General features: G+C 40.9%; 1 protein-coding gene across 5 annotated transcripts in view; it reads right to left on the reverse strand.

Moving 5' to 3' along the window:
* The window catches only part of Etv1 (ETS variant transcription factor 1), a 94,429-nt gene extending 76,781 nt beyond the window's left edge, over positions 1–17,648 (reverse strand). The window contains exons 1-5 of one of the 5 annotated variants that reach the window (XM_041658183.1): positions 17,237–17,648; positions 16,684–16,815; positions 15,808–15,895; positions 14,441–14,488; positions 4,606–4,659 (exon numbers count right to left, since the gene is read on the reverse strand). In XM_041658183.1, the coding sequence (XP_041514117.1) occupies positions 4,606–4,659; positions 14,441–14,488; positions 15,808–15,895; positions 16,684–16,728 (235 nt within the window). In that variant the 5' untranslated portion in view covers positions 16,729–16,815; positions 17,237–17,648. Of the gene's footprint in view, positions 1–4,605; positions 4,660–13,916; positions 14,312–14,440; positions 14,489–15,807; positions 15,896–16,363; positions 16,515–16,683; positions 16,816–16,946; positions 17,076–17,236 lie in introns of those variants that run through there. The other 4 variants (XM_041658184.1, XM_041658185.1, XM_041658182.1 and 1 more) reach the window with 4 other exon arrangements.
* Between the last annotated feature and the right edge of the window lie 4,635 nt (positions 17,649–22,283).

The raw sequence follows: 22,283 nt of genomic DNA on the forward strand, positions 1-22,283 counted from the left end.
AAAGTGTTGAAGGAAGCTTTGCTGTCAACTTCACTAATCTTACTTTACCAGAGGACTGTAGCAATAAAGACATACAGAAATGTCTTGTTTTGTGGCAGTCTGTAAGGAAATACAATTATCTATGCTCATCTTGGAGAAATGTAGAAATGATTGGCCGCATTTGGGGTGAACAGTTTCTTCTTTCCCTAACAGTAAAATCCTTCTGTCCCACTAAGCGTCCCCAGACAGAAAGCCCTTCAGAAACCACACTGCCTCTCTAGTCTAGTTTCAGAGAGCTACTTCATGAAAAAAGCCTTCCTTCACTCCCAGCCCAAACACTCTACTACTTTCTTCAAATCATTCTTTTATTCTCTCTTTAGTACCATGATGTAGGAGTCCCCTCTTTTGTGTGAATACCACTGGTTAATAAAGGAACTGTTTTGGGCCTTCACAGGGAATAGAGGAAAGGAGGAAACTAAACTGAATGCTGGGAGAAAGGAGGAGTTAGAGAGAAGCCATGTAGCCCCTGTTGGAGATCTTTACCAGGTAAGCCATAGCCACTTGACGATACACAGATTGATAGAGATGGGTTAGTTTAGGAAATGAGTTACCCAGAAATACGCTCAAGCTATTAGCCAAATAGTATTGCAAATAATATGGTTTCTGTGTGATTATTTCAGGCCTGAGCAGTGGGGAAACAAACAAGCGACCTCCTTACAACAGTACCAAGTGAATTTAGCTGGGTAGCATCAGCTGAATAGTTTGGCAAGGCAGTTAAAATTTGAAATAGGCTATGCCTTAAATGAGTTTTATGAGACCATTTTAGAATTATGCTTACCCGTTGCTTATGCTTCTTTTATAAAGAAAGATGTTTCACTTATAAGTCTCAAGGTATCATTAACTTGTCAATACTCGGTGGCGAAAATGACATTACAATGATTAGGATAACTGTCTTCCTTCCCGTACATCTGTAACAGGCCAGTAGTGCTGAATATGACCCTCCCTCTTCAGAAATCCACAGTCTCTGGGCCAGGGATGAGGATTCACCCCTTTCCTGCCAGCAGAAGGAAGGCAAAGAAGATAGATGCACACTCTCTGAGTCTGAAAATAGTCTGTTCTGCATGCTAAGTTTCCAGCTGGCACAGAATGACCAGTGAGACAATGTCTTCTAAAAAAAAAAGAAAGAAAATTAAAGAAAAGAAAAGAAAGAAAAAAAAGGAAGAAAGAAAGAAAATCTATAATTCTCTAATACAATAGATACTAGAAACACAGTGCTGTAGGGTCACTCTGTAAGATGGGGCAGCAAGAAAAATCCAAGAAAGAAAAGCTAGACGTCGTCTGAAACGAGTGTGGTCACAGTAAAATCTTTTAAAGCCATATGAGGCATAAAAAGTGTGTCATGCTTGAAGAATTGAAAAGTGAAAAAGACTAAGGTATAGAAAGAGCTGGAAGGGACGGAGTACCAGAAGCACACGAGTCAAACAGTTGAGTTGAAGAGAAGGCCAAGGCCTGGGTTACAGAACAATTTTCTGCAGAGCTCAAACCTAAGGACTTTGTCCAGCAAGAGGAGCAAGGAGAAAATTAACAAGGCCAGAAAACTGTGTGGATGCAAAGGGCAGACTTGAAGGAGAAAGGATCGCAGGCAAGAAAACCAACCTCAAAACCTAGTCCCGACCTCTTTGGCATCAGCCTCAGCAGGCAGGGACAGAGGGAACAGGGATGGAACAGGTCAGAAATTTGAGATGCTTCTGAGAGGCAGAATGAACAACTCAGTAAGTGCAGGGTTTTGCAAAGAGCTGAAGGGACAGTGTAAATCAAAGATTTCCAGGTGGGTCAGCAAGGTCTTCATTCAGGACAGCAGAACCTAAGAGACGGAATTTGCTTCAACCAGGCACATTGGTGCATGCCTATAATCCCAGCATTTGGGAGGTGGAGGAAAAACGAGAAATTTGAGATCATTTGTGATCATCCATGATAGTGAGTTTGAGGCCTGCTTGGAAATTTATAAGACCCACCACAAAAATATAAAGAAAAACGAAACAACTGTTGATCTGGAAAAACACTGATCTTTCTGATGTGAATTCTCGATAGAGTTTCAGGCTGAAACTCTAAACGCTTATACTCCACCACACAGTGGAGGGTGTAGGGAGATTCTAGAGGTATCCTCCAGACGATCCTTGTGGGATGGGGACGTTAGGGAAGAAGATGGAGGAGACAGCAGAGAAGAGACCAACGATAGAAATAACGGCAGGGTGGGTGTGGTTGCTCAGAGCCCTGCTGGTCAGAAAATAACCATCACTCACGTGAGCCTCCAATGGTAGAAATCAAATTTAACTGAAAGCAAAACTTCATTTCTGTGGTCCTGCTAACCACATATCATCAGCTTAATAGATGAACAGTGGATGGAGTCAGAAGGGGAATCAGAGTGGGGGAAACAGAGAAGTGGGGTCACACTGCTGTGACTCAGAGTTTGGGGGGTGAAACACTGGAGCAGAAAAGTTGATAAAGATAGCGAATAAGAAGAGAAGTGAGTGTTGTTTGCTACCCTGACAGCCGGAGCAATGGTACCTGGTCCTGGAGCTCTCGCCAACTTAGTCGAAGGTGAAGTGACTCAACAAGGCTTCATTCATTCTCTAAGAGGACAGGATGAGCTTGCAGTGCAAAAGAAAAGTACCTTCACAGGAAAGGAAAGAGTGGATGCGACTGTCCCCTTCCCATGCTTTGATCAGTCAGTGTGGGCCTTGCATAGCTCTGGCCCTGAGTCACTGTCCTTCTGAGAGTTCTGAAGGTCTCTAGTTGAAATCTCAGGACGAAATTTCAGAGATACGTGGAATACTTGTATCCGCATACCAAACAGCACATCACGCTCACTCCTTTGATCAAAATGAAGGAGACCGAACAATGTTTGCAGGGCTGGGGAGACAGGGGCTGTTGCTTTGTGAGTATAGGGTTTCAGGCCTAATTGAAAACTCTGAATGCCTTGATGATGGTCTGGCAATCAGAACGTACTTAATGCCATTGAAAACTATATGTAAGATAATTTAAAATGAAAGAATTTGTTTTAGGTACATTTTACTACAAGGCTTTTAAACATCAAGCTATACTATGAAGAATTTGAATTATTTCTTCCTACAAGCGAAATTTGTCATCTGGTGGATGAAACTTGGCTGAGTCATTTCACATCCGAAGAAACTGGTGCAAATTCTGCCAGCCTTCAGGGTCGAACCCCCATCGGGAGGGCACATTTTTACACCTTTTCTTCTTTTGACCTCTTAGGTGGCTTTTGATTCTTGAGAAAGTTCTATCTACCCTCTATGTCTGGGAAGTTTAGGATAACAGACACTGAAAGCAGACACCTGCAGCAAACAGGTGTGTGGGAGACCAAGGTCGACAGCATGGGTTTCATGAGGTGTATGCTGGTAAGAAGCTCTTGTCCCTGTCCACGTCCACTCATCTGATACGATCAACAATCTGGATGCACAAAACAGGTTAGTGCTTCAAACAGCACTTAGAGGAAAGAGAAAGCACCAGACAGGTTTCAGACTGCAGAGCTGCTTTCACTTTCTACAAATGTAGTTGACTGTGGCTTGCCACAGGCCAGGTATTCAAAGGAAAGTTCAAAAAAGAATTAACTTATACAGCCTTAATGATAGAGTTTTGTTAGTATTGTTCTAGCTCATTATTATCACCGTTGATTTCTTGCTGTGACTAATATAAACTAAGCTTTCTCGTGTATGTATACATATATGTATAATGGGAAAATAGCCTCTAGAAGACAAGATCCAAGGCTCTTCCTGGAGACATGAATCCACCAGCTAGATTGAAGCATGTCCCTGGTGGATGAGGAGTAACTATGCTTCTTCTTCGGAATCACTTCACGGGTCAGTAGCTTCGGTTAACGCTAGAATTGCAGAGTATAAATATCAGCAGTAAACCCTGGGGCAAGAATGTTTGTGCAGGCAAAATGCTCACTCTGCAATTAAGGGAGGGCAAGCATCCATGAATCACTCTTCCTGCGTTTTGAAGGGCCCTGGAGTAAGGCTCCCGGGTAGGAACACAAAAGCAAAGCGATGCTGCAAGAAGCCAGTGGCTACTTCCATTGGTGCTACTGTAACCTGGAAGCTGAAAACGTCGGGCTGAGAATTAAATCAAAGCAGGATAACGTGTACGAAGATAGAGTAATACAATTAACCAACGCATGTCCGAGCCAAGATCTTTTTCCAACTTTTGGGATAACTAATTTCCCGTGGGTTTTCACTCTGCCTCCCGTCAGCCTCCAGACATTCCCTTGTGAAGGCATTGGCAAAACTGGAGTAAACACTTGCACATTCGCACAACACACCCTGTTTCCTCTCCAAGGAAATGCACTGCGGAGGGAGAACAAACGGGGCCAGCATTTCAACACTTCAGCTTTCCTCGCCCATCCCTGGAAGCTTTGTCCAGCTCGTGCACAGATTCTGCTGATGTCATGACCTGACAAATAAAAACACCTCACGACTAGAAGCCAAATACAGCACTGGCACAATGCGAAGACAGGCTCTAGAAGTTGAAACCAACTACGGAGAATGAATGAAAGAGACAGGACAGACATAGGGAAACGTGAGAGATGGGACAAGCTGTACTTACCACTTTCAGCCTGATAGTCTGGCACGGACTGCTCGTCATTGTCAGGTACCTGAGCTGAAGAAGAAAAGAGAAAGATTTTGAAAATTAAGAGAGGAACAGCCAAGGCATAAGGAACGTCAAGTCAGACGTGACAAGCAAGGCCTATTTTGAGGGAGCTCAGTCCTGCATTATTTGCCAATAATCTCCTGTAAAACAGTCTTGACAGCCTAGGAAAGGAAACGAAGAGGTCCATGGATGGAACTGGAAAACAGGAGTGTGGCAGAAATAGCGCTGTAGCAGGTGGGATCCCTCTGAATTTCACCTGCCAGATGGAGATGGCGAATAAAAGGTACAGGGTTCCTACATCCTGCAAGGATGCATCTTGCAGAAGTTGCCCATTCACCCACTGCCGGTGCTTAAGACCTCACGGTGAACTACAAGGATTTTTTTTTTCTTTTTAAGCGATGTGTAGCTATCACACAAATCCCCTACATTTTTTTGAAATGACTTCTTCTGGTAAATGCTGTCTCCTGCAAACAGGACTACCATAATTGAAAACATTTGTCCTAGGTTTATTCAAAGCAAGCCATCAAGCTTTAAAAATGAAAGAAACCTCATTGACTTGTGCTACGTGCAACAAAGCAATCTATCTTAACAATAATTGTATTCATAATAAAAATGAACAATAAAGCAAATGTCATCTTCTCATGCAAAATATTTTCCTGGTCATGCTAGTCAGCACTGAGGAAAGAGTTTCACCATTTGTCAGACCCTAGGGTCGACTGACTTCCCACTTCGTTAAAGGAGAAGGACTAACTGGGAGGCTGTAAAGCATTTGGCTCCAGTTGAAGCCAAGTCCATCCTTTCACCTTGAAATGTTTATTAACTTTAATGTGGACATCGAAATAACCCTACTCAGTCTCGCTGGATATTACTCAGTTTTCAAACGCAAACAGATATGCATAGCTTTTGTGTAAACAAATGACGCAAAACAGAAATCAGGCTACTTGTAACTTGGTGAGCATATAATAAACTGTCGTCATCCTTATTAACTTTCATTGTGATCTCATTAGCTAGAATTACCTTACTAATATTGTATAATACTGTAAAATTTTATCCGATCAAGTCTCATTAAAGCAGATGTCAATCAGATTTCTTTTGAATGAACTTATTCTGTGTGGGGAATGTTAATTGAAATAATCAGCCTGAGCCAGGCGTGTAATTCCTGCATTTGGAAGGCTGGGCTAGCATGAGGCACACAGGGAGCTCCAGGCTAGTTGAGGCTGCAAGCTGGGACTCTGTCTCAAAAATCAAATATCAGTGACAACAACGCCAACAATAACAATCACTCTCCGTTGAAATGGTTCATACTGATGAGTGAATTAAGAAAAAAATCCCTACCAAAAAGAAAGGAAGAATTTCATGATCTAATTCCATGTAAAAACAGAAGACATCCTCAGCGGGCTTTTCTTTTCTGTGTTCATCTTTTCAAATGGAAACATTTTTGTGAGTAAAGCATATGTTACCTTAGTCAAGAATATAACTATCCTAGGACAGTCTTTCCTGGGATTAAAATGTATATATCACAGAGTTGTTCTATAATGATTTTCCCTCATCCCAATACTTTATGGAGGACAGACCATTCCCTACTGCCAAAGAGAGGAGATTAATCAGCAGTAATTCCAAGTCATAACTGGTACTAACTTGATCAGCTTGTACGAGGCACAGTCTATTTTCTTATTCCACCAGTGTTTGAGGCTGCGCTTAACAATTTTCAAGGCCAACAAATTTCACCTCACAAACTCATAACTTGCCACCTATAGGTAAGTTATTTAATTTCCTTAAATGTCACCCACCGCCCCCTCCATTGAAGCTTAATGAAATAATAAGGGAATTCTTAAAACCAATAAATCAAGTAGTCTAAACACATCCCAGATAGTTGGATATGTTCTCCTTTACAACTGTCTATCACCCGCTTCCTAAAAGTCACACACAAATGCACTTAGGAGCATTATTGTGGCCAGCTTAGTGTTTTTATAGTTCTACATCTAACATACATGACCGGACAAGATGGGTGGTGGGGTGCACACCTTTGGTTCCAGCACTTGGGAGGCAGAGGCAGGAAGATCTCTGTGAATTTGAGATCAGCCTTGTCTACAGAGTGAGTTCCAAGACAGCCAGAGCTACACAGAAAAACCCTGTCTCAAAAAAAAAAAAAAAAAAAGACTGGAGGCGGGAAAAATGAGGATGAGTTTGCATTCTCTTAGCTTTTGACAACGTATTTTTGCTATTGACAACATAGTTTTTGATTTTCTGCTCAGACTGATGAATCACACATGAAGAAATGTACTTTATAACATGTTTTTACATCAAAAATAATTAAAAATCCTGTAATACATATTTAATGTAACAAATAAATAATTAAATCCTGGACTTAAAAACCACATCCATATTTTACTTTTCCCTCTAAACAGATACAGGCCAGGTGTGGCCTTTACTCCTAGCACCTGAGAGACAAGGCAGGTTGATTTCTGAGCTTTAGGGCATGTTGGACTACAGAGTGAGTTCCAGGACATCCTGGGCTACACAGCGTAACCAAAAACAAAAAAGTTAAACAGATAAAACAATTGAGATATAAAGTATGCTATTAAAAAGGCTGCACTTGGGACTGGAGAGATGGCTCAGTGGTTAAGACCACTTTCTGCTCTTTCAAAGTATCCAGGTTCAGTCCCCAGCACATAGCACCCAAAATGGTGGCTCAAACTCTCTGCAGTTCCAGTTCCATGGGAACTAGGTGCACACATGGCACACAGACATACTTGCAGTCAAAGTATTCATACCCATGAAATAATCTTTCGTTTAAAGTCAACCTTCATTCCAGTGTTGTGGCACAAAGGAGACAAATAAAATAAAATAAAATATCATTTGCAATAATCTAATGAAGATGTAACGCTTGTTTATAGGAATGGCTGAAAACAGGTAGTGAGTTATTTGCCACTTAATACGCTTGCACGGATATGCTCGACCAGACATTTTCCTTAGTTTCATAAGACAGACCTGCAGCTTCATAGAACACATGATACAAGTAACAGCATCCAAGGCCCCACTGGGAGTGTGGTATGTACTGGGTGTTGGCCTGTGTGTGGAGCTGGGGCCGAAGAATCTAGAAGGTAGACCTCACAAGTACAAAGAAAATAGCTCCAAACTAACAATTTGTAAAAAGAGTATGGATGAAGGATGCTATTTCTGTTCTAACTCCTTAACATACTGAATAAGTACTTCACACTTATGCTTGAACATATTACAGAATTTTAACAAAAAACATATGACTCACATTTTCGCAGAAGCTAATCTTAAGAAGCTGAATAGGCTGAACGAGGCAGCACGCTATTTAAATAGACAAAGGCTTAAGCCTACCCCTAACTTCAAGTTGGAGTAAAAGGAAAGCATTTAACCAAAAACACAACTTGGATTTGGGAAAGAAACTACGACACAGTCTCATCACACATGTATCATGCGTTTTCTTCCTTAATTCACAAAAATTCTATGAAGGAGCAGACTAGAGCTGCCGGAAACATTGTTGCAAGCCGTACCAATCCTCCCCCAAATTTGAAAATTAACAATATAAGTCAACCTAATTTTTTAAATGTTTTTTATTACATTACTGTCTACTCTAAAATATGCTTGAAGTGATCATCTTTGGGGAATAAAATTGTGTCTCTACACAATGTAATGAAAGAGGAAGGAGAAAAGGAATGGAGAAGGAGAGAAAATATATACCAAAGACCAGGAAAAGGCTGGCATGAACACTGAGTGTGTAGATTTGACTGGTAATAGCGGAATCAGTTCATTGCACATTAATAGATTAGTTGCAACTGAGTCTCCGAATCTTTGCTTTAAAGGGCTAGCAGACACTCTCTGTGCTTCTGGCTTTATCTAGTGTCCCATCCAAGGCTGCTTTAATACTCTTCCCTGCTAGGACATAGCAGCACTGTAGGAAAAAAATTCATAAAAGTATTCATCGCAACCAAAATGTCACAGAATCAATGCCCATTTTTAAACTTTAGTATCGGTTCCTAAACATCAGTGCCTTAGGGAAGGGTAGTTTTAAATACAGCTTGCTTTGGCTTTATGCTGGTTTCCAGCTTTTAAATAAAACAATATTCATTACTTAAGAAGTGGTGAACATTTAAAATATTTTTCAAATTTAGCTGCAGGCAAGAAAAAAACCCTCTTATTCTTACAAACAGCTGTCTGACGAGTTTTTTTTTAAGCAAAGGGGGGCGGAGGGAGTGGGAAAATTACAAATGAAACAAATGTCAAGTATTAAAGGGGTTAATATTTAATTAAAACCAGTTCTATCCACTGTAACAATGACCTGGAGCCAAACAAGGCGGAAGATGTATGACTCACTCTTTCTACCCGTGAATGAGACAGCTGATCTCCTCAGCATTTCCTCAAGACAAGCAGGCAGAACTGGATTTCTGCCTCCATTCACAAAAACACAGTCCAGCACGAGCCATGTGGCCCAACCGCAATCTCTTGGTGTCACACCCTTCCAGAGAACTAAAGCAAGTAAGCCGAACTTGCAGGGTAAACACGCCACTTTTATTGCTCTGTCTCAAACAGACCCATTAAGAAACACATGAGAATAAATGACATATAGAGAGAGGAGGTGGAGCGGGAGAAGGAGAAAGCAAAGCAAGATGTACAAATGCATATCTAATCCGTCATATTCTAGAGAGAACCTTGGCCCAAAACCACAGATGTACAGAATTTAGGAAAGAAAGTGGAAAATAAGGAAAGGTGACGAACGAAGGAAGAAAGAAAAAGGAGGAGAGGAGAGGAGAAGAGGGGAGGGATGGGGAGAAGGAAGGGCCACAAAATGGGGTAGCATCTACCTAAAGTGACAAAGCACTGGCTGAGTTTGTGAGAATCCCTAAGTTTGATTCCCAGCAGCAAAATGATACTAGTAATAAAATAAACAGATGGCCTTTTTCGCTTGTCTATCACTCAAGTTTTGAGTTATAAAAAAAAATGTAACATATTATTGCTGATGTTTGTAGTACAGGGATCATTCTTTACCTGAAGAAATCTAAATTTTATTTCAAGTAAAACAGGAAAATCAACATTTTCACTGTGGTACTCCTTCTAATCCTAAAATGAGACTTCAGTCCATGGAACAAAATAACCATGAGCTCACTAAGCCGAGTTTTATACCGCATCCGGTTTTAACATTAAAATGATTGCAAAGTAAAAGCATTAATTAGTGTAGAAATATAAACATATTTAAGTAGAAAGGGGAGGGGACTTCCCTAGACAGAAGGCCTTTAATGCTGGACACACTCTTTGTGTATGCAGGAAAAGCAGAAAACAGGAAGGTCTCAAGTCAGCTTCGGTTTCTAACTAAACTGACCTGCAGTGACTTGAAAACATAAAAGGGAAGCCCAGAGCCAGGCAGCAGCCGTCTGCAGCCAGATTTTTCTCCCTCTGCTTCTAGAGAGGCCTGGCTCTATCATTATTCTTATTATTTTTAATTACAAAGTTGTGCACAAATCAAAGACAAAGTTGTACTGCAACATGCAAGAGATTACGCATTCTCTGTAACTCCACTGCAAAAGTTCAGCAACATTTTACTCGTCGGCAGGCTGAGAAAACTACTCTCTGCTCCACCACATCCAATTTTTCTATTTAAACATAATGTCTCTTCTTTTGTAAGTAGATCACAGCTAAGTTACACTTACATTTAAAAGTAAGATACATGAGATCTACCTGCTACCTTTACTCCAAACGAGGGCCCTTTCACATCTTACAGCCTCTACTTCAGTACACCACACACACACACACACACACACACACACACACACACACACGTCATCTCCCATCTAATTCTAAGGACCTCTCTGGACTTTCTTAAATGCTGAACTATCAGACCTATTTTATATAATCATATAAAGCACTGCAGTTATAAAAAGTGCACCAAATAAGAAAAAGAAGTCTGAGCACATCCAGTGCCAACACGCATTCTATTTTCTTTTTAAAAGAGAGCTTGTGCAATCACTATGAGTGCCCCGAGAGCACTGTGGATGGCGGAGGTCACTGTGGAGAACAACAGCAGCTCATATTCCCACTCAGTATCATCAAAACATAATTTGGACATGGATTTTGTACCGGAAGCAAACTGAGAAAAAAGTAGTAACATCTCTATTTCTAGGCCAACATGGCCATTATTTGTCAATTTCATAAAACCAAAAGGCAGTCCCCTTGTTGGTAAGATAATAATAATGAAGTTTGGTGTAGAACATTGTTCTTGGTGATAAACCTCTAAGGTGTAGCTGTGGCTGCATCCTGAAATTTGACTTCACTGTCACAGAAAACCTTTTTACCCTGGTGGTGGCCAATCCACCGTTGGTGACTTTCTCGAAACTCAAGCTCATCACAGAGAGCCTCAAGACACCCAGACCACAACAACATAGGACAAAAGTAGTCATGTTTCACACGAGATGTATAGTGAAATAACTTCTTGTCATATAAGCTGTACTAGTAGGTAAATGTTGATAGAGCACTTTTAGAAAAATGCAATGCTTTCTTGACTTCATTTCTTGCCCTTTTCTATTTCTGTGCCCCCAAAATAAGAAGTTTGGAACAGCACTTACTATATATAGCTTTCGAAACAAGTTAAGAACAAAAAGTTACTACAATGCTGATAGGAGTGACATTTGAACTAGTTATTTCAAGGGATCAAATAATTCCAGTTGCCTGTCAGTAGCAATCTTATTCAAAGGACTGAGGATCAATAAAGAATTGTCCACAATGACGTTCAGTCTAAAATTGCTATGGTAACATTTAAAATAAACATAAACTCTTCCTTTTACCTGGTACTGTAGTCACTGAAAACATTAGCTTTAAACTTTTCTTCGGAATGGGATGATTTTACATTGTGGCATGTTTGTTATAAGCTTTTAAATTGCAGCATTATTGCTTGGGAAGTGCTTCTAATATGAAGTTGCCTTCAACAGATATGTTTTACATCTCTGTATGTGGATGAGGCTGCAGGGAGGACTGCCATCATATGTGCTCAGAGGGGACTTTAGCAGACTGAATACAGGAACTCTGTGATTTCCCTCCAAGAGTTCTGCCTTATCTAATTCAACTGCCTTTTGCAGACCAAACCTATTTCATAATCCACAATAATTTACTCATGACTAATCAACATGCTGTTCTTGATATAATTTATAAAAATTTTTATAGGAAAACATTTAAAATTCCAAGAGGCATCATTTCTATTTAGGGATTTTGAGAATTTTCTTTTTTCAAATGTGACTATCATGTGACACTTTGTAGCAAACTTGATTCTCAGGTCTGAAAAATTTTTAGAGACCTGTTATACTTTCTAGAGGGACTCTAGCTCACAGGAGAAACTTGATAAATTGTCAATGATCTCTTTTTAAAAGATCACACTGCCTTAAAATCCTATAGTCATTTTCTTGACTATGGAGCACTAAGAAAAAGGACAAATTCATAGCTTGCCAGTTTAGCAATCCATTCATTTCTGCTTATCTATTATATCAGAAATGAACAAAACTAGCAACACATTAAGTAGTCTAGTTCTGAGATTCTCTTATTGTTCAAGTCATAAGATAAGTCAAATTAAAATATATAAGCACAGTACTTATATTTAATTGCTAAGGATGAAAATTAAATGTGTAGTTTATTACCATAAAAAAACTGCCTTACTGTTAGATTTTTTAAATTACCTTAATAAATTTTGCTTACTGCATAACTGGATAAATTAATGTAACTACTTTGGAAAAGTTTATATTATTCTAAAGTGCAATATGTAAATAGTAACACACCTGGATATTCAATAGAGATCTCTAGCCTAATTTCTGAATTTACTAAGCTCATGAATTCTTTTCTAAGTAAAAGCTGGTATTTCTCCAAATACATTAGCCCTTATCTAGGTTTACGTTATGTAAAGATGAATCTCAGGGCTAATTTACAGGTAGTGAAGAGATAAGAATATTTCATACTGTTGTAGAAGGCAAACTCGGATAAATTATTCAACTCTCTTATCTGAGGAATAAGACACAAATAAAACAAGGGGAAAATAAGAAGTGAGAGAAAGAAAAATGTACTGAAGATGATAAAAGTCTGCCCCAGATCCACATTTTAAAATTCTAGAAACAGCTGCTATGCACATTCAAAATCTGCCAGCCAGTGCACTGATTTGGATTCAGTTTTCAAATCTAAACATCGCAAGAACCAATAAACCCTCCACAACAATTAAGGTAAGAATGGTAACTTATTTTGGATAAATGAATAAACTCTTGAATAAACAAAAATCCACATAACCTCCAACTTGGCAAAACCGACAGATAAAAGTTAATGCAAGAGCGTCTGCAATTTTTCATGAAAAGGCTATTTGAATATATGGTTTATGTTGCAATAATAAGTAATCTATTGCAGTAAGTTTCATTTAGCGATGAGAAAAAAAATGACCTTACATTTTTTAAAAAAACAAAACTTTCACTAATACTTACCATTCATTAACATATAAATGCATCCACCCTTTCAAAGGATAATTAAGAGCTATTTAACTTAAATGATTTTGAATCATTTAAGATTGCAAAAGCCTTTTGAAGAACTAGAGTTATCAGCAAGACAAAGAAACTTGTTTACATGCTAACAACAACTTGATCAAGTGCACAGAAGACCACAGCTAAAACTAGCTCATCTGTCTACCACAGTGCTGCCACAGCAGCCCTGGGTTCCACTTGGAGACCCTCCCTTCACTTTTAACCAGAATCAAATTCCCCTCAGAAAGCATATGCACATATATATACACATATACACATAAATATATATTATATAATATACCAAATATTTAACAAAACATACTAAATATTTAAATATCGGCAAATTTCTCATGTCACACAAACACACACACACACCACAATTGTAAAATAACATCTCACAAATATTGCAATTCCAAGAGAAAAAACTGAAATTGTAAATATTAACAAAAAAACCTTCCACCTTAAGCATATCTGAACATATGTCAAGATTTACCGATGCTACATCTTATTGTTTCTATAAACAAAGTTGCACAAAATAAAGGATATAATAGGTTGTAGCATAAAGTTTTTTAAGAAATCCAAAATGCCATTAAATGTCTCCACATTAAATTCTAATAAAAGTGATAAGATGTCAAAAGTCAAACTTTAACAACCATTACATGCATCATAACACACAAAACAATTTGAAAATCTTCACTCCCACTAAAAGATTTACTTTAAATCCCCCAGATTTCCTAGCTGTGAGATACACACCTAATGTTCTGTGTTGTGAGCAAGGAGGAAAGAAGACCCCTGCACTTAAATCTTGAAGCATCCCGTACTGATGAGCCCAGAGAAACTAATTTCTGCCATCAGAAAGTCCCCCACCAGAACACCAAATAATCAGATGCGCTGCTCAAAAGGAAACAGCAAGCCAGCCGGTTCTGGCTCGAGGTCTCCCGAGGTACAATAATATAAACCTGATCAATTGCAATTAAAATCCGAACAGAGACTTAGAACCTGAAGTCTTGGTGCATTAGCTCTTGCCAAAAGCAGATGTGATTGTGAGCTGGAAGCAATTTCTCCTGGTAATTTGTGATGACACTGGGTAGTGCAGCCCCAGAGTCCCCAAAGACAAGCTCATCAGAGGCTCTAATGTATGCATGGCACATGAGGTGGCTCTTTTAGAGCTCAATTAATTGGGCTGAGCATTAAGACAGCAAGTTCAGGACTCCCTCCACCCCCTTCTAGAGTTGCCTTTCCCCTTCAAAGCCATTTTTTTTTTCTTTTTGCCTTACCTTCAGCAAGCCATGTTTCTTGTAACTGGCTCAGATCTTGAAAGAGTTCTGAAAAGCAAGTCAAAGACACAAACATCAGACTCAACCGTCTGCGGTCTTCATTAACTGAAAATGTTTGTCATGATGCTGGCATTCAGCTTGATTGTAACTTAGAGAGCATCAAGTAAATACAGTATGCACCTCCGAAGTATCTGAATAATCCTGCTTACTTATGACATCAGTTAGATGACACTTTATGAGATTTCTTTAGACAAATAAGTGTCAGCTATCTTCCTTTTCTGTTTTAGCACATAATTCAGAGGTAAGCTCATAGAGAATGGAAAACATGCCTGCATTGAAATTCACCGTGGTGCTGAACTAAAGATCAATCATACAGAAACCTTTCATCAGTACACTTAACTCCTGCTAAAATAGGACCAGGGCAAAGAACAGAAAGACAAAACATTTACATCTTCTAAGTTTAGACACAAAATACCAACAGAACTCGAGTTAACTTCCAAGTTGTAATTTCCAGTCAAATACCTCAACACTAACAGGGGTGACTTCACAATCAGGCATTTAAAGAAAAACTTCTACATTAGCACACTTATAAAAGTCAAAGACAGATAGTACTCTGATTATGGTTTATTAGCAATTTCAAACTTTATTCTGGCATGGGGTGTGGGGAAAGAATGAAAATGTGATGAAGCTGTAGAATTCAGTACATTTAATTTAAATTCAAACTGAACTTTGGTAACTGAGCCTAAGTTTCTTCAGTCCATTATGAATGCCCCGCAGGTTGAAATAATTGCTAATTTATTGACTTTTTACCAACAGTTTATAGAAGAATCTGCAGCCTCATTTACCAAATAATATATAACTACTCATTAAGCCTGAAGTTTGATCTTGTGAACACTTCAAGGCCTATTAACAAGATGTCATGACTTCACAATACAGTCATCAAACTCACTCATAAAATTTCAACAGTAGTATATGGCTTCATTTATGTTGTTTAACTTGTAATAAAGTTGAAAGAAAAACGTAAGCAGTGTGAATAACTACTGGCTTTGTTCAAGGGTGTTAGACAGTTTTAAATTGTTAGCTCGGGGTAGGGAATTTGTTACATGCCATATGGACAAGAATAAACATGAAATAGTGTTTAAAAGAAGAAGGTCACTGTTAGGTGTTAATTTACTTCTTTCATTAGTAAGTGACAAGACTGTAAAATAGTCTCTAAGGCAAACTCTGTTGGAATGGGTGCATGTAAAGTCCATGTTAAGTTCAGGAGTCCCAATGTTTGTTATTTTTTAGATGAGCTTGAGATGGACCCCTTCTTTGGAGGTCAGAGGGTGTCAGGAAGAGGGGTTCAGCTCAGAGTCAAACCTCACCTTCTGAATCATGAGCCAGATCTCTGTTAATGACTTTTCTTTTCCTGACATTTGTTGGTTTCTCGTTACAATTTCTCCCACGCTGACTCTACAAAAGGGAAAAGATAAAATCCTTTAAAAGAACGGAAACCTCAGATGTCACACATAAAAAAAAAACATGCATACATAACAAAAGCCTACTGGATCCTCTCTGAGTTGGAAAATAAATAAAAGTTCACAGGAGAACTCCAATATGTATTGTCTGACTTTGACAGCGAAAGCTCACACTGAGAGTTGAACAGCAAGGGAGACTGGCTTCCCAGATCCTTCTACTCCTGTTTATTCAGAGCCCACGTAATCTCAGCAGCGAAACATTAAGCTAAAACACTTAATTTTTTTTTACTTAATCAACTAGATTAAAACACTGATTCCACTCTATCTCAGACAACACCCCCACCCGCAGTAAGAGAAGCCAAAGGAGTGAAAAACTGGAAAAAGCGAGAAAATGAAGGAGGAAAACCAGCACCCCCCCCCCCGACACCCCATGTAAATGAAAAGTGTCAGCGTTTGTCTCAACTTCGTTCTTTTCAGTGTGGCAGACAAACCCAGCCACAAACTTTGAGTGCAGCTGCAGCTGCCCTCCGTCTCCTGTTCCACTCATGGTGGACACTTTAACCAGAAGGGGTCTTAAAACAAAACTATGCCTTCTCCAAATCACTCAGAGGTAAGCTCATTTCGTAGATGGGTCTTCGAAAAGCAGAGTCGCCCTACAGTGGCAACAAAGCAGAAAAAGTGTCTCCAGTCCCAACCCCCTGCCCCCTCCCTCTGCATCTCTCGCTCTCCCCACCCCCGTCAGAGCCAACTTTATAAACAGCAACTTTCGAACTGATCACTCACGTTGGTGACCACGTAAGGCACTTGCTGGTCATAAAATCCATCCATTCTGCTGCTCTTCGCAAATATTAGCTCAGTGGTTTATATTTTGAGCATTTAGCTGGAGATTTCCTCGGGGTCTGGACTTCTATCAACCTAGAGGGGAACAAGATGGCTTTTAGGCTTAAAAAAAAATCATGAATGAAGCTCTTGCATTTGCATAGCTAATTACCCTCGACAGTCCCATTCACAAAAAAAATAACCCTCCCCTACGCCGCCTTCTTCACCTGGATCCAAGAGAGCTAAGAGAGTTCACAATTTACATATTTTCGGTCGTATCAAAAATCCTAACAAGAGGCAATGTATTTATTACACTCTGGACGTTCCCCGTTCTCTCAGTGTACCAGGCAGCTCTGATTCGCAAACGTGTGCAAAACTAGCAATGGCGATCAACGAGACTTGCTTTTCACCTAACGGGACTAAAGAGAAGGAGACACCTCTTTCATAAGGATAGTTTTTGCAACCCACAACCATGCAATTATCTGGAGAGACATAAAAAGTTGTTGGAAAGACCCACCTGAAGGCCACGCTAGGCGAACGGCTGCAAAAAATTCCCTCCAGATTTAATAAAAACATTAATTATTGCCCAGCACTTCCCCTTGGAAGCCGAAAGCGCCTCTGACAGAGCTCAATTCGGTGGTTTTTCCTCTACTTCTCCTCCAGGGGCCTCCAATCCAAACTGATGGATCGCTGCCTCCCATTGGCTCCACGTCTCTTTCACAAGATCGGATTTCGGGCTGTCAATCAGGCGGCTTTCGGCCCCTTCCCTTGGGTCTCTTGCGCCCCTCTTGCCTTCACGACTGCTCTACGGGGAGGCTCAGAGTCCGCACCCAGGAAAGGCACCCAGGAAAGCTTCCTAACTCACTGTTTCGGCCAAGACCCGGGGGATACTGAAACCTAGAGCACCGAGTCTACCAGTTGTCATTCCTAGCGTGTTTGATCCTTTATTAGGCAGATGTCCTTAAAGCCCGGTTGTGAGGTTCAGGTACAGAACTACAAAGCGGACGTCCCTAGTCCCTCTTTACGTCTGACCCCGAGCCCACCGCACGCTCCAGGCTCACTCCCCACCAGCTTTTGGCCCAAGCAATTTTCTCATTTTTTCGACACTAACCAACACTATAGGGCTTATTGGACCTTTAAAAATATTACATCCTCAACTCAAACGATCTCCTTTTGTCCGTGGGATTTAAAAATACTGTTAGGAAAGCAAATGGGAGAAGCTGCTTCTTAGGAGAGGTGGGACCGGGAGGGAGGACCCGAAACGAGTACGGAGCGGAGAAGGTGAGGAAAAGTATAAAAATCAGATTCACCCCCCAGCGAGTGCTGAAGGAACAAAAACCCCCTGCGGGCCACAGAGGGGTGGGGGAGAACTGGGTGGTTCAGATGCCCCCCCCCCCCCCCATACACACACGCACACACCCGCCGTTTCCGGAGCTTTTGTTATGTGTATACAGAGAGGCGGAGAGTGTCACTTACTGTACTTGAGGATTTCTCTTCCTCCACCAAGGAGGGGTGGGAAGAGCGGGGAAAGCTCGGGTTACAAGGACGTTGATGGGACCTTTGGCAGCGAGGACGTCACCGAAGCTGCCTACCCATGGGGCTTGGTTCAGATGTCCCTTTCGTGGCTGCTATCCTACCCGGGATGGGAGGCTGGGAGGAGGGGACCAGGAGCTTCAGGGTATGAAAGTCAGTTGAGGCGGACTAGGGCTAGTGACTAAAGGACTTTTCCAGCAGCTGCTTTTTCCCGTAGTGCTCATTTCTATTTGAAAGTTTCTTCCTTAAATGGTGAAGACATTAACATGGGAGCAGCGTGCGCGCCTGGCCCTCCAGACCCGCCGAGGAAGAGCAAGGTCTATGACGAAAACACTTTGCGTTTCACCCCGAGGGAAGTGTGGTCTTGGTGGGCACACACAATGCTCGCCCCGAGACTTGTCAGAGCACCGCGCGTCCCGCTTCGCGCAGAGAACTGCAAGAGAGCCTGGGCGAGGGCTGCGTTCGCGGCGCCGCAAAGCTGGAGTCGGGGAGCTCTGCAGTGCTTTGTGAGGGTGCAACCAGGACAGGGGACAATAGCGCGGGTGCCCAGCCGACCTGCAAACCCCAGGACAAGACAGCAACAGTTTCCAAAGCCCTTCTTAGAAGCCAGAACCGGACAGGTATCCAGGGCAACCGGGAGAGGGCGGAGCATCTCCAAAGGCCCCGCGAGCCTATCCCTGCAGCCAATGAAGAACCGTAGATTTCCAGTCCATTGTTGTTTATTGCTGACCCCGCAGCGCTCCGCCAGCGGATTGGCTGTTTTTGAGCAGGGGGCGTTGCCCGTGCCTTCCCCTCCCGAACCAACTTTCAGCTCCATTCACAAAATCCCAACCTCTCTGGGTCACGTGGTTGGGGGCGTGGAGGGAGAAGGAAAAAAAAAAGACACAACAAAGACCCAAGTTCCTAAAACCACTAAAGTTTATATTCGTCGCTACCTCCCCAATGCACCCTAGAAAGTAGATGAGGGAAAGTACCTTTTATCTGAGCAGGGGTAGAGAGTGAGGAACGAAGTTCTGGTTAAAGGAATGCTCACAGAGGATAATTCCAGGGTGCCCTGCCTCGAAGAAAATCCTGTCAAAGAACAGAGACCTGAGAGAGGGGAGAGAGCTTAGAAAGGACTAGAAACTCTTGCTTGCTCTTCAGCAAGAAGCTGTTTAAAAGTGCCAGCCGTCTCTATAGAAAGGAGAAAGTTCTCTTCTGAGGCTCTCTTGTTATCTCAGTGCCGTTTTCTCTCCAGGTTCTTTCAGTGCAAGTTTTCACTGGCTGACCATTTTGGTTTCAGCTTCCAAAGTCCATCAGCCCTCCACGGCCCCTTTTTCTCTGATGGTCATCGTGATGCTGGGCTCCGCATTTCCGCTTTCCAGCCCTGAGTCTCACAGTAGTTGAAACTGGTTTTCTTCTCTGACTAAACAACCATTCTCTCTACAGCTCTTCTAAGCAGCCTAAACTGCTGAACCAAGTGTACTTTTTGTGACCAGACGGCTATCTGAACCAGAATAACTTCTCTACGGCTTTCTCTTTCTCTGGCTTCTTAGTCAATGAGACATTTTCTCTCTTGATTGTTCTGCTCCTAGTTATTCATGAAATACTAGCATCTAGCCTGGAACCTATCTCTGGTCTACCCTTGTCACTGAGAAAAAGAACAATAGATCTCATAGCAGAAGGTAACAAAAGGGTTGAGAATTTAATTTTCAGTAGTGTTAAGGAGATGGAAAGTGGCTGCAGACGCAGCTGTACACATAGGAAGAGTGCTTTGGAGTCGCACAAGTTCCCGCCACTTTTGGAAACTGCCTTTTTCAATCTGCTTAGTGCATTTCAGGCCTTCGTGAATGGAAAATTTCATTTTGGCACGATTTCAAACACAGAGTGGCAGTGAAGAGGCCAAGAGGCTTTGACATTTATTTACTTGTATTTTGAAATCCCAATTGGGTTTTGAAATAAGAGCTCTTGAAGGAACATAGACCCTCCCCACCCCTGCTTTTTTTTCTGAAAGTTTTTTTTAACTTGCATATAAAGCCATTTAAAGCTTTATAGTTCCTTTGCTATTTTGTTAGTGAAACAATATACATTAGTGGCTTTCCTGCAGTTGACTTTATGACATTGAAAATGCATGTTAAGTAATTTAATTTCTAAAAGTTGTCCAGAAAAATACAAACTAGTGTGTTCCCACTTTTTAAAAATGGTTAATACAGCAGGCAGGGTGCCCATGCCTGTACTCCCAGCACTCGGGAGGTAGAAACAAGAGAAGTACTGCAGGTTTGAAGCTACTCTTGTCTATGAAGCAAGTTCCAGTTAAGGATACAGAAAGACACATATCCCTACTCTGAAAAAAAAAAAACAGTAAGTAAAATTAAATTATTAGCAGAATTAAAATTAAAAAATATTCTCAAAAATTGTATGATTAAGTAAACTAACATTTTTTTTTGTTTTACTAAAATACTATATAAGTGAACTGATGATGAACTAATTCCCCCCCACTTCCATAGGACTATATCAAATAATCATGATAAGATGTACTATTATCCAGGATTATGAGCAATGCAAAAATAACTCAAGGGGAAATTTGGTGTCTCACCTGCATGCTGAAAGATAGCTGATAACCTCATGCAGATGTCCCCGACAAGGGAAGCAGGACGTTGAGGTGATGGATAAGATTATCAAAGAAAAGACAGAGTAGGCGACATTCTTGTCCCCACAAGTGGTACTGCCACTACCCTCTAGAGGAAGTCTGTTCACCATGAAGTCAAAAAGTGGCTCCTAATGCCCAGAAATGTGGATGGCAGACTGAAATCATTCACAGACACTGCAGTTTGGAAGTTGAATACCTGTGTTCAAGGTCAGTGAGTTCAAGGAAGAGGGTGGGGTGTGGCATTATCTCCTGGGCCGTGGCTGGCTACCTGGAAATTTCCTCCTAAACTCAAAGTTAGAGCCAATAATCCTGACTTGAAAAATCCCACAAAAGCCACAAAAGTATTTATTAGAAGAAAAATTCTAGATTCAATCCATTCCCACCAATAAAGCAACAGGGTTAACGAATTATACTGCTTCAGAATTCAATTGCGATTACGTACCTCTTTTCTTTTCTTTTCTTTTCTTTTTTCTTTTTTCTTTTTTCTAACTAGGTGATTTTCCTGATTCGCAAATGAAATCATATAAGAAATACCCTAAGAATTCAAGTTCCTAGATGTGTTTGGTCTTGGGCACTGTGGGCTGGAGCTAAACTGCAGGGATCTGAACTCAGGGCAAAAGCTCAGTTCAAGGAAATTATCTCAGGCTAGCCCCTAGGCTGGAGAGTTTAGGGTAGAGGGTAGGGTATAACAGCCACTCAGTAACAGTTAGGGACTAAGGGATGCTACAAAAACCTGGAGGCCAGGTTTCTTTGATATGTTAACTAGGCACCTTAGCCTTTTGTCCCAGGTTTGTAAGTTAACAGGTGAGAATTCCTAACTCTGTTGTATGGCAAAGGAAAATTGTGGAATAGTCCTTTACACTGTAGGAATGGTTTAAGAAAGAAGCGGACTGGCCAATAGTTAGACAGAATAAGGTTGGACAGGAGAGTCAAACTGAGAATACTGGGTAGAAGGGTGGAGTCTCACGAGTATCAAGCAAACACAGAAGAAACAAGAGGAACATGCCATACTGAGAAGAGGGACCAAGCTCTTGGTAAAACATAGATAAGAAATATGGGCCAATTTAACATTTAAACTACCTAGTAACAAACCTGAGCTTTTGCCCGAGCATTTATAATTAATATTGAGTCTCGCTGTCAGTTAATTGGAAGTGACCTGTGGGACAAAATCTTCCACCTACAGAAAATAACTTGTTTTGGGGCAGAAACTACCAACAGTCAGTGATATTTAAAGGAGCTAACATTAGAAGGGATGAGGGCTCTCAGTTTTGCCCTTCTGCACTTTTGTAATTTCTGTTTGGTTTCCTTTGCCTCTCACACCTTCATCTTGACTTTGAAGTGTTGCTGTAGAATAATTTTCTTGTACATTGAAAAGATTTATCACTCGAATTATTTTAATAAA

This window comes from Microtus oregoni, unplaced genomic scaffold (genome assembly GCF_018167655.1).
Source record: "Microtus oregoni isolate MIOR12 unplaced genomic scaffold, Mior012 000009F_ref0000495, whole genome shotgun sequence".
NCBI classification, from domain to species: Eukaryota; Metazoa; Chordata; class Mammalia; order Rodentia; family Cricetidae; genus Microtus; species Microtus oregoni.